Here is a 13,528-nt window from a genome sequence, read left to right on the forward strand (position 1 = left end):
GCCGTCATGTTTCTATGTAACTAATTTTAGTTATAATAAATAAGGGTCATTATCAGTTAGAATACAGCAAGAAACATCCAGGCTTTAATAAGTTTCATTACTCTTAACTCTTTAGGAATGGAATTTCACATGGTAGTGTAGAAGGAGCCAGTGGAAGATATTGCCCTTCTCTATACATCTATTTAACATATAAAGACCCTTTTATATCTACAACTTTGAGGCATCCAGGTCAGAATGTGCTTATTTCTGTTGTATTTTAAAATTAATGAAAATGTAACCTTTTATAAAATTCATAGAACCTAATGGAGACTAAACAGTATTGGAATGATGTGACACCCTGCAGGAAGCGCAAAAACTGTACATTCCCAGTTTCAGGAAAGGCCGCAAGAACAAGCGGTTCAAAAGACCCGGTTTGGATGACACCTGAAGTAAAGAGGGCAATCAGTGACAAGAAAGTGTCCTTCCGGAAATGGAAGAGGGATCCAACGGAGGAAAATCACCAGGAGCACAGGAAATGCCAAAAGGAATGCCACCGAGAGGTTAGAAAAGCAAAAGGGAAATACGAGGAAGGGCTGGCCAGGGAGGCGAAAAACTTCAAGGCATTCTTCAGTTACGTAAAGGGGAAGCAACCAGTGAGAGAGGAGGTGGGGCCACTGGATGATGGGGATAGGAAGGGAGTGATTAAGGAGGATAAAGAGGTAGCTGAGAGGTTGAACACGTTCTTCTCGTCGGTTTTCACGAGCGAGGACACGTCCAATATACCGGACTCAGAGGAGCTCATGAGTGGGGAGCAGGCCGAAAAATTGGGGCATATAGAGGTAAGTCGGGAGGATGTCCTCAAACAGATTGACAGGTTAAAAAGCGGCAAATCACCGGGACCGGACGGGATCCACCCAAGGGTTCTAAAGGAACTAAGACAGGAAATAGCGGGCGCAATCCAGCATGTTTGCAACCTATCCTTGACAACTGGAGAGGTACCAGAGGACTGGAAACTGGCGAATGTCACACCTATCTTTAAGAAGGGATCGAGAGGCGACCCCGGGAACTACAGGCCGGTGAGCCTGACTTCAGTTATAGGGAAGATGGTGGAAGTAATGATCAAGGACAGCATTTGCGAGCACATCGAGAAAAATGGCCTACTGCGGACAAGCCAGCACGGATTCTGTAAGGGAAGGTCGTGCCTGACAAACCTTCTGTACTTCTTTGAGGGAATAAGCAGTCAGGTGGACAAAGGGGAACCCATAGACATCATTTACCTCGACTTTCAAAAGGCCTTTGACAAGGTGCCACATGAAAGGCTGCTTAGGAAGCTGTGGAACCACGGGGTGGGCGGGGATGTACACAGATGGATCAAGCACTGGTTGTCAGGTAGACTACAGAGGGTCGGAGTAAAGGGCCAATATTCTGACTGGAGGGGAGTCACGAGCGGTGTGCCACAGGGATTGGTGCTGGAACCGCTACTCTTCAACATATTTATCAATGACCTGGAAACGGAGGCAAAGTGTGAGGTTATAAAATTTGCAGACGATACCAAACTCTGCGCCAGAGTTAGGACCAGGGAGGAGTGTGAGGAACTGCAAAGGGACCTCGATAAGCTGGAGGACTGGGCAAACAAATGGCAAATGCGCTTTAACGTCGATAAATGCAAGGTCATGCACATAGGGAAAAAGAACCCGTTGTTCGAGTATAAAATGGGAGGGGGATTGCTGGGAGACACTGGACTTGAGAGAGACTTGGGTGTGCTAGTGGATCCATCCATGAAACCATCCGCACAGTGTGCAGCAGCCTCGAAGAAAGCCAACAGGATGCTGGGCATCATCAAGAGGGGCATAACAACCAGGACGCGGGAAGTCATCATGCCGCTGTATCGAGCGATGGTGCGCCCACATCTGGAATACTGCGTTCAATATTGGTCGCCGCACCTCAAGAAGGACATGGCAGTTCTTGAGAAAGTCCAAAGTAGGGCAACGAAACTGGTAAGAGGGCTGGAAAACTGCCCATACACCGAGAGGCTGGATAAACTGGGGCTCTTCTCTCTGGAAAAGAGGAGGCTCAGGGGGGATATGATAGAGACCTTCAAAATACTTAGGGGCATAGAGAAGGTGGACAGGGACAGGTTCTTCAGACTAAAAGGGACGACAGGTACGAGGGGGCACTCAGAGAAACTGAAGGGGGATAGGTTCAAATCAAATGCAAGGAAGTTTTTCTTCACCCAAAGGGTCGTGGACACATGGAATGCGCTCCCGGAGGAAGTGATCCGGCAGAGTACAGTACAGGGATTCAAACAGGGATTGGACGGATTCCTGAGGGACAAGGGGATCGTGGGGTACTGAGGGAGGTGCTGGGGTGTTGCATAAGTATAGACAGCTCACCAGGTCTTGTAGGTGCAAGGCCGGAGGGTTGGGACTTTGATGGGAAGATAGAACTTCGATGAGAAACCTAGGGGGCAAGGGGGCCCCTTCTGGTGATTCAGGCAGGTCATGACCTGTTGGGCCGCCGCGGGGGCGGACTGCTGGGCGGGATGGACCTGTGGTCTGACCCGGCAGAGGCATTGCTTATGTTCTTATGTGATCACGGATCCCAAATTCAGAAGTAAATGGACTTTGAAATTCTAAATTAGTTGCAGTCTTCAAAACTGGCATTTGTTAACCCCAAATAAAGTTATCAGAGTATGAAATATTGCTAGAAGGTATGTCAAATAGGTGGGATAGTAAATCCTAATAAAGGATTGAAATTTTGGCCGATAAAGTCTGTTTTGGAGCAATCTAACCTTACATACCTGCCTGCTGTTTCATCACTGATCGTGATCAGAGGTACAGAGCCCACAGGATCAAGTATGATGTACCTTTTGCACTAGAAATTTCTATTTTTAATTTGTGGTTGCTTATTATGTACTGGGAGAGGGTCTATTTGTGTTCTGCATATGGACTCAGGAAGAAAGCGGACTGGTAGGAGAAGGGGCACTCAGGGATTGAGTAGAAGAACAGAAACAGTGTTTAGAAAAAGGAAATAAATATGAGGGAGATTGCTTTCTGAGGAAGGAAACACATAGATTAGAGGGGAGAATGAAGACTGTGGGATTGACTGGGAGGCAATAGAGTCTCTGGGTGGGAAAGAGGAAGCAAGATCAGGTGGGTAAATAGGAAGAACATGGACAGAGGGACTGAGTTGAGGGGGAAATGCCAACAAGAGAAATGTGACAAAAGGTGAGACAACGAGATATGAGAAATAAAATGCACTGTATGCACCCTCAATGAAAATAGAATACTAAAACATGGCCATGTTTGGTTTGTTAGTTTGTTTAAATTGATATTATTTTTAGAGTTTATTTGTACCAATAAATAAATCACTTACCGGTAAATCTTTTCTGTACTATTCACAGGGAAGGGAAAGGGGAAGTTCAGGGAGAGAGAAGAGTAGATGGGGAGTGCTCAGAGATGGATGGTACAGAGAGATTGCAAGAAGGAAGGGAAATGAGAGGGAGTAGCAGGAAAAGTAGTGTGCAAGGTTAGAAGGCAGGGAAGGAGAACAAGGAGAGATTGTGATTGACAGAGAATAGAGAAGGCGTGAAAGTAGAAGGAAAGAGAAATTTACATACCCATGTACACACATTGCCAACATGCACCTACCTCAGATGCAGGAGAGAGTAAAATGAATGAAAGAAGGGTAACAGGGAAGGGAAAGAGAGAGGGGGGTAGCAAAAAAAGATGGGTAGAGGAGGAAGGAGAATGGCATAGGATAAAGTGGGTAAAATCTTTATGAAGATAGGAAGAACAGAATGCGTGCAGGCTACATGAACAAAGCCTATACCCTCACTTGTATATCCATCTCCACCACACCAAACCTCTTCCCAGATACATATCCTCACATGCTCACACTTCCAACATACCCATCCTCCATGTTTATCCTCCCCAACTGAATATATTTGGAAACCTATATGTGAGACATCTTTTTTGGCTACTAGGTAATCTCTGGTGTGGCCTCTCCAGATTGGTGAGTTACAGCAGTATTTCTCAAGTTGGTCCTGTCACAGTCAAGTTTTCAGGATATCCACAATGAATATGCATGGAAACAATTTTCATACAATGGAGGTAATGTATGCAAACCAATCTCATGCCTATTCATTGTGGATATCCTGAAAACCTGACTGACAGGACCGACTTGAGCAACACTGGGTTACAGTAATAAGGGAATTTGAAAGTACTCTGCCCACATTCCTGGATCTTTTCTTAGTTAATTTTTATCCTTTATTTTCATAAGAATAGCCTTACTCGATCAGACCAATAGTCCAGCAAGTCCAGTAGCCTGTTCTCACCGTGGTCAATCCAGGTCACTAGTACCTGGCCAAAACCCAAAGAGTAGCAACATTCCATGCTACCGATCCAGGGCAAGAAGAGGCTTCCCCAATGTCTTAATAACAGACTATGAACTTTTCCTCCAGGAATTTGTCCTAATCTTTCTCCTCTATGTTATGAAAATTGGAACTCCTATTTGTAGTGGACTTGGAGTAAATAACTTCTGGTTATTTTCATTATTTAATACTAGGTTTCCTATGATAGCATTGTGTTTATTTGAATCAGCACATTTAAAGGTATCCATAACTGAAAAAGAGTCAAAATAAAATGGATCCTAATAAGAGCTCTTAAACAGGACCTATGTTATGGTAGGCCTTAATGCTCTAACCATATAGATTAGGGCAGTGGTTCCCAACCCTGTCCTGGAGGACCACCAAACCAATCGGGTTTTCAGGCTAACCCTAATGAATATGGATGAGAGAGATTTGCATAGAATGGAAGTGACAGGCAGGCAAATCTGCTCCATGTATATTCATTAGAGCTAGCCTGAAAACCCGATTGGCCTGGTGGTCCTCCAGGACAGGGTTGGGAACCACTGGATTAGGGTATGCTAAGTCATGTTGAGTTTTAAATTCTTTTATACACACATCACTATATATTGGAATATTCATCAGTGTCATATATACTTCCTAAGCTCCTATAGCTTTAAACTAGTATACACAAAATTTGTGTTCATATGATTTTATTATTCTAGACTAGATGCCTCTGACATATACATTTTGTATGGTCTTATTCATCTGAACAGCTAGGTTATGTAATGCAGACAATTTGCAACGCCATTTCTTATCCCTCATCTGCCATAAGTTCAAATTATGTCTCATACAACACATTTTATTAATCTTTTTAATTATTTCTTAGTTATTTTCTCAGGGTTTTATTTTATATACTATTTGTTGTGTTGTCAGCTGTATTACCTTTCAATCATAGCACAGATTAGGATCCATTTTATTTTGAATCTTTTTCAGTTATGGATACCTTTAAATGTGCTAGTTTTTCAATAGTACACACATTAATATACTTTTTATCTATAAAAGATGTGCAGCACTTTTAGTTCATGGCAGATAATGGACTCATCATGTCCATCAGCAGAGGGTTGTTTTTTTTTTTTACGGGCAGCGATTTTCGCATCACTACCCTTCAGTTTGTTTTTACGATGATGTCATAAAGCCGTGCCCTTCCGTTCTTGCATCAGTTTTTTTCATTTTGATGCACGTTACATCTTTGCATGTATTTATACTTGGGGCTCCTTTTACAAAGGTGCGCTAAAAAGCCCCGCGCGCTAGCCGCTACCATCTCCTTTTAAGCAGGTGGTAATTTTTCGGCTAGCGCACGCTAATCTTGTGCGTGCACTAAAAACACTAGTGTACCTTTGTAAAAGGAGCCCTTGGTGTCTTCACAGGCTCAGTTTTTAGTATTTTCCAGCCAGTGTGACAACTGTCATTTTAAACAAGCATTCATCAAAAAGTAAGTTTTAAGCGTGGTTTTAACATTATTTTTATATCACACTTCATTAGAACTAAAGTCAGCACCTCTAATGAAGCTCGGCTGTGATTCATTTTCTGGGTGATTTGGTATTTTATCACTCAGCTATTTCTAAATCTTCTGCATATTTTATCTAGGGCTTCAGTCTCTATGCATGCATCATAGATGTAGTTTAGCATGTCTCTTGAATCGGGCATGCACACCATGCATTTTTGTAGCTTCTTAATTGATCTTATGGTCTATGGACTATTTGCATTAGGTCCGTTGTTTCCCTAGTGGACAGAGGCAATTTGGGTCACTCCTAGGTCTTTTCACCAACTTTTCTGCAAGTGAACAATTTAGTTCTTTGTTATACATCTATTTGGTACCCTTTAAAATTGCCTAGAAAGGCGATTCTCTGTTCATTATGTTATGTAGACTTTTTTATTTTTATATTTAACATGAAGATTGATTATATTGCATTAGGAGACATTCCATGCCTGATTTGCTTTTACTGACATTATGGACTCCTTTTACTAAGGTAAACTAGCGTTTTTAGCACACGCACAAGATTAGCGCGCACTAGCTGAAAAATTACCGCCTGCTTAAAAGGAGGCAGTAGTGGCATTTTAGCGCCGCTATTCTGCGTGTTAAGGCACTAACGCACCTTTGTAAAAGGAGCCCTATATGTTTTATATTTTAAACATGACCGCATTTTTTAAAGATTATTATGTTTACGTCTGTAGGGCTTATACTGCATTTTAAGGTTAGTCAATGTAGAAATTAATTTATTCTCTTTTGGTATGCCTGCATGCATATATAACCATATCTCAAACATCTGGATGTTTGTGTGTAAATTGGTCATGTTAACAATTGGTCATGTTAACATTTTCATTCATATGGTCATAAGATTTGTTTTTCATGCTTGTCACTATAATTTTAGTCTATAAATTTTTTTAAACACAAGAACATGTCAATGGATATATTAATGTGCATTTGGATTGTATATCGATTGATTTTCTAATTTGTTTTTTTTTTGTTTTTTCTCCTTTTACTCACGTTTCAATTTGTATACATGTTGCCTGTTTTTTTATATCATTGTTTTTAGTACACCTGAGGAAGGCTTTAAAAAGCCGAAACACAGCCCGTGTACGGTCTGGCTACTATTCATGCAGTGGACTTATGTTGTATCAATTTGATTTTTAGGATATTTGTGATATTTTTGAATTGTTCCTGTATTAATAAACTTTACAATTTTATACTCTTTGAAGCCCAGGAACTGGTTCCACATTTTATTTTCAAGCACATAAAAATTCATGGAAAAATCTTCAATTAGCAAAGTTTCTCCAACTTTATGTTTTTCTGGACAATCCTATTTTGCAGCCATTAGAATGAGGTAGGAAGGGAAATGTGATGGAGTGGGAAGGTGACTCATTATCAGCTAAATTTTACTGGGTAAAAATTAGTAATACTAACACGCCTTGAACAAATCTCAAAGGATTAAGAATGGAACTTATAAGACAGAGTATTATACAATGTGGTTCTTTCTTGACAAAGAAGAAACTTGTTTATTAGGAGGATCAGCAACAGTTACAGAAGTAAAGATATTGCATCATCTCATAAATGCTTTAAAAGACAAATGCAAATCACATGGATGTTTCAGCGGCACTTATGGTCATGTTTCAAGTTTAATAAAAATTTGATATACTGGTTATCATACTTCTAAGCGGTTTTACATTATAAAATAATTATAAAAAAGGGTGATGAACATAAGACTAACAGGACTAACCGGGACAAAAGGATTGGAAGTAGGAAATCCATCTTAAAATAGTAAAGCAATCCAAGGAGGGACAATACAAGAGGAGGGGGAATCTCATCTGAGAGCCAGAGCAAGGAGGACTTGTAATGATTAGACATAAAAGGTTTTAAAGATTAAAGGCATCTTTGAAGAGGAATGTTTTAAGTTTTCTTTTAAATTTTTCTAGAGAGTTTTCATTGCATAATTTGGTAGGTAATGAATTCCATAAGGTCGGGGCAGTGACTGCAAAATTCAATGTACGTGTAGTGCTCAAATGAACAATTTTGCCTGAAATGAATATGTTCCAAACATAAATGGTTCATCTTGATTAGTGGTAGTACCTGTACTTATATTGCTTCTCTGATAGATTATAAAATTCATACTAAAGAGACAAGAAATAATATAAAAATATTTGCTAAATAAAGCTTTCAAAGTAGATCACTATATTTCTTTCATATACTGCTGAGAAGAGTTTGCTCTTCCCAGAGTTTGCTCTTCCCATAGCATATTTCTTACCAGGTGGAATATGAAGTTTGTACAAGATTTTAATTTTTTCACTCATGTCTCCATAATATATAACATCTACAAGAAAAAATAAACAACATGTAAGTGTGGCCGTCATGACACGGCTGTGCCACTGAGTTTTTACACACATATGAATAGCTACACAGATATTATTCTGCTTTGTTTTCCCTAAAATGTATTCATAATATGTTAATATATTTTAAACAGCTGCCTGCATGATTTCTCACTTTGCTCTCCAACCTGTAAAATTATTTTTAATTGGCCCTATAAATTTCTGCTTCAACCCCATCTTACAACCTCTTTACACTAACAAACCTGATAGCTTTAATATTTACAAGAAATGTACTTAGTCTTAATTCCCAACATTAATTATCCCCCCCCTTTTACTAAGCCACGGTAGAGGTTTTATACTTTGGCCTGGAGTGCTAAATCCTCCGATCTCATAGAATTATTATGAGTGTCAGAGCAGCGTTGGAGCATTTAGCGCTCTGAGCAACAGTAGAAATCTCTACCACACCTTAGTAAAGGCGGCCTATATTTGTGCATGTACAAACAAGAAGGACAATTCTGGTATTAAGAAATGTGAGGGAAGCAAACACAACACAAAGAATGGGGAGACCTATGGAACAAATAGTCCCTGGATGTGACAGGAGTCTTCCGAGGTAAAAGTTTATTATGTTCAAAATCTCATATAATAACAAAATCTCACATAATAACAACAATATTGTAAGTTTTCAGATACAAAAGTATATGTTAAAATTATATCGCAATATACTAGTTGCTCCCAGGAATGGCAATGAAAACCGGACCCTACATGGGCTGTGTTTTGGCAAAACTTTGCCTTCTTCAGGGGTCCTGGTGAATGGTGGAAACCTGAGTTTGAGCAAATGGGTATTTAATGGAAGTGTCGCAGCTAAAAGCAGAAGATTTCAATAAAATGAAAGAATAGACAATCAGCACACACTTTGAGATACGAAGTACAATCTAATCTATACACAAAGATAGTATAGGATGGGAAAATGTCAGATATAAAAATTTAAATGAAATTCCAGAACAGAAGCTATGTCACAAGTTCAGTTTTTTTAATCATATGAGAATGATGGAGGGGAAGAATCATAAATCAAGAATCAATTACAATTCTAAATCAAAATTTATAATATACATGGAATATGCAATGTTCTACTTGTACTGCTTATGAATTATACTATCAGCCCTGAGTTGTGAAAAAATATCAATACTTGGGATTTATGCATTGTACACTTCTTATAAACAAAATTTTATCAAAGAATAGAGTTTTATTTTTTTTTTCATTTTTAGTGGCAAGGCACTACATATTATTGGCAAAGGATACACTTATGCTGCATACTGTATCCTAGACTATCCAAATGATATGAGATAAAACATATGGAGTCAGATTGAGTAAATGGCACTCTATGCTATTCAGTAAAGGGCACTAAGGGATGAGCGCTTTTTACAGCGTAACATTGGGCGTGAAGACTTACACCAAACGAAAACAGGTGTAATTCCTGGTACACAAGTTAAGTGCACATCTGTAGTATACTATATTACTTTGTGCTATTTTCCGGAATGCCCCTGACCTGATCATGCCTCCCACTGAACACCCCCTTTGCAGTTGAACTTGGATACATTCAGGCACTGGGCATATAAATGTATTTCCATGCTGATCTGCCATTTTGGCCCTGTTTTGGCACACTGCATTCTTTAGAATGCATTTCTGCCCCAAATGGGTCCGGAATTAGCATCTAACTCCTAATGCCATTTATAGGATTCCCTAGATTACATCTTATACCATCAGCATAGAAAAATGTAAATATGTTAAAGACAATTCAAAATCAGCCAACTTTATGCTTATTAAACTAATTAGTAAAATATTTTTTGTTCCAATTCTGCAATGTCATATGAGCCTTTCAATGGTTATTTTCAGATAAATGCACTAGCTAATAAATTATTTCACAGAAGTAGTACCTAAGAAGGTGATGAACCCTTTGAATTCAATGAGTCCATCTGTATTTTCATCAAGAAGCCGGAAAGCTCTTTCAGCCAGAATATCAGTATGTGAGCCACATGTCCATGATGAGACAAGTTTGTACAGATCAGTGAACTGCTGAGAATCAATTCTGTAATGTTCCGCATATGGTCTGCTTGGATCATGCCGCTGAATTATGGAACCAGTCACTCCCCAGTAGCAGCTGACTAAATGTTCTTTCTAAAAGTGAAATACAAAGGGCAATAATAAAGCATAACATATTGGGCAAACAGCAAAGTTATTGAAAAGGTAAATTTTGCATAGCTCCTCTGGGTAAGAAAAGGGATTTCCAAGTAAGAATTTGCGCAATTTCCCTAGAATTTTACAAAATGTTTGTTGAATACCTGTAGGGACACAGAAAATACACATCTACTCCCCTTTTAAAAAAGTGCGGAAGAGGTTTTTAGAGCCAGCTGTCGCGCTGAATGCTCTGCATTGCTCCAATACTCATAGGAACTCTATGACTCTTGGAGCAGTGCAGAGCATTCAATGCACCGACCACACTTTTGTAAAAGGGGGGGTTAGTTTGCATCATGTACAAGATGAACAGCCATGTCATAAAGGAAACACCAGGGCCGCCATCAGAAATTTCTGGGCCCCTTACTGAGCAATCCTATTGGGCCCCCCCACGCACCCCTTCCCCCCCACTTTTGTCCGGGGGGGTGCTATCAGGAAATCGGCAGGGGACAAAAAAAAAGTATGACAGCAGTGTTTATTGTTTATTGTTGTGCACAGCAGAAGCATAATACAGGAATTTGTGCTATGGTGGCCTAGGACCAATGTTCCCTCTAAGGATTGATGAGGTATGTGCAAAAAAAAATATGCATGAGCGACAAGTTACATACTCCACAAATTTATGAGCAGGTGCGGAGGACGCATTTTTAAACAAATGTAGTTTATCCTTGTACTCCTTATGTAATTTTAATCATCTATGGATATGTTTGTATGTTTATTGTTCAAATGGTTTTATTTATTTCCCCAAATTGATTTTTGTTATACTCATTGAAAATATTTGATATTGCGTTTAAATCAAAATCTCAATAAACTTGAAACTTGAAACGAGTGCCCGTGAGATTGTGGGAGGGTTAAATATTCAAAACTTAGAAGAATAACAATTTACTTAAAGTTTTTGCTACGCCAGCTTTCTGGTATCTTTACATACAGTGGCGTACCTAGCATATGTAACACCCGGGGCCCATCATTTTTTGGCACCCCACCCCCCCCATCTGTAAGAAAAACATGATTTTTAGTAACAAACCACACGTCACACATGAGTACCTAGGAAAAGGCAGCATCTTACATTGTAAAACTAAACAAGCCAGACCAGCACAGATCAATCCTACACCGTCAATCCTAACAGAAAACCATGTCTTTCGAACACACAGAACACAGAAAACACCTTCGCCTAGTATGGAATATGTCATCACAAACTAACCCCTCACCCTTTTACAAAACTGTAGTGTGGATTTTAGCCACAGTGGTAACAGCCCTGACGCTCATAGAATTCTGAGCATCAGAGCTGCTACCACCACGGCTGGCGCTAAAAAACGCTCCACAGTTTTGTAAAAGAGGGGATAAAATAGAAATACACAGTTTCAACGCTCTAGTTCAGAGGTGCCCAAACTTTTTGGGCTTGCGAGCTACTTTAAAATGACCAAGTCAAAATGATCTACCAACAATAAAATTAAAAAACACAAAGCACACTATACGCTGAGAAAATGTTAATTATCATTCCTATTCTGGGTTTTTTTCAAAGAGGTCAAGGCAGATGACTCTATGCATTGTCATCTCAGTAACAACCATACAAAAATAGACAAATATACCCCCCATCCTTTTTATTAAACCACAATAGCAGTTTTTAGCGCAGGGAACTGCACTAAATGCCCAGCGCTGCTCTCGACGCTCTAAGGCTCCCTGCTCTAAAAAACACTATTGCAATTTAGTAAAAGGGGGCCATAGTGTAAAATATAGACAGCATATATAAATTCAGACACATTTTGATCACTAAATTTAAAATAAAATAATTTTTCCTACCTTGTCTGGTGATTTCATGAGTCTCTGGTTCCACTTTCATCTTCTGACTGTGCATCCAATCTTTCTTCCCTTCTTTCAGCCTGTATGCTTCCTCTCCTCCAGACCTCATTCCCTCCCCTAACTTTTTCTTCCTCTCTCCTTGCCCTTTCTTTCTTTTTTTCCTCTTGATGCCCCCTTTCTTTTTTTTCTGTTTCCCTTCTGTCTCCCTGCCTGCCCCCTTTCTTTCTCCCTACCCTCCACAAAGCCACTGCTGCCACCATCGGGGGAAACAGGCCCCAAAGCCACCGCCGCAACCATCGGGGGAAACAGGCCCCAAAGCCACCGCCGCGGCTGCCCCAAGCTCTCTCTGCTTCCCACCGGGCCAACCAGCATTCCCCCGACGTGAATTCTGCCGTCGGAGAGGAAGTTCCGCCCAGCCAGGCAGCGATTGGACCGCCCCCCCTTTGTAGGACACTGAAGAATGGCAGCGGCTCCTCTCACGAATCCCGACCTGCGTCGGAAGTCCGATGCAGTCGGGGATCTTGAGAGGAGCCGCCGCTGCATCTTTTAACTTTAAAATACAGGCCGCCGCCGCCGCCGCTGCTTCCTCTCACCTCCTCCCGCCCTTGAGTGAGCGACAGGGGAAAGCGTATGAGCGACGCCACTGAAAATAGTGAGCGATCACTCATGCACTCACCTTAGAGGGAACACTGCCTAGGACCCTGGGTGAGCCCGGGCCCCCTGTCAGCTTCGGGCCCCTGAATGCAGGATTGGTAGTACTGCCCTGATGGCATCCCTGGAAAACACATTAAATAAAAGAGTGGGTGGTTTTACTAGGTATTAGGATTTAGAATTAACATGGATTTTAGCATATATTAACTGAAAATCTAATATTCATCTTTTTGAGGGCATGTTTTATGTCAGTTTTGTGCTAATGTAATCATTAGCATATGATAAATGCTAGGATCTAATGCTAGATCACTTAGTGACTCTTATGTAGGAAGTGTTAAGTGATCCAACATTAACTCAGCTGTTATTATCTAGAACAGTGTTCTTCAACCTTTTAACACCCGTGGACCGGCAGAAATAAAAGAATTATTTTGTGGACTGGCAAACTAATAGGACTAAAATTTAAAAACCCCGTTTATGCTCCATTTCCGCGAGCTCGGTCTCCACAAACCATCTGATCCCATCTGCACAAGCCGCAATTATGATTTTATATTGAACGTATTTTATTAAAGTATAAAAAGAAACAATATTCTGAACAATTGTGATTTTATAAATACAAATATACAGAGCACGGACCAACAAAACCCCTGTCTCCCCTCC

General features: G+C 40.3%; 1 protein-coding gene across 4 annotated transcripts in view; it reads right to left on the reverse strand.

Annotated features, from left to right (window-relative positions):
- Positions 1-13,528, reverse strand: part of TBC1D8 (TBC1 domain family member 8) — a 261,119-nt gene that overhangs the window by 34,132 nt on the left and 213,459 nt on the right. For all 4 annotated transcript variants that reach the window (XM_033949424.1, XM_033949423.1, XM_033949425.1 and 1 more), the window contains exons 16-17: positions 10,126-10,366; positions 8,131-8,196 (exon numbers count right to left, since the gene is read on the reverse strand). In XM_033949424.1, coding sequence (XP_033805315.1) covers positions 8,131-8,196; positions 10,126-10,366 — 307 coding nt within the window. The remainder of the gene's footprint in view (positions 1-8,130; positions 8,197-10,125; positions 10,367-13,528) is intronic.

The sequence above is a fragment of the Geotrypetes seraphini genome, chromosome 6 (assembly GCF_902459505.1).
Source record: "Geotrypetes seraphini chromosome 6, aGeoSer1.1, whole genome shotgun sequence".
NCBI classification, from domain to species: Eukaryota; Metazoa; Chordata; class Amphibia; order Gymnophiona; family Dermophiidae; genus Geotrypetes; species Geotrypetes seraphini.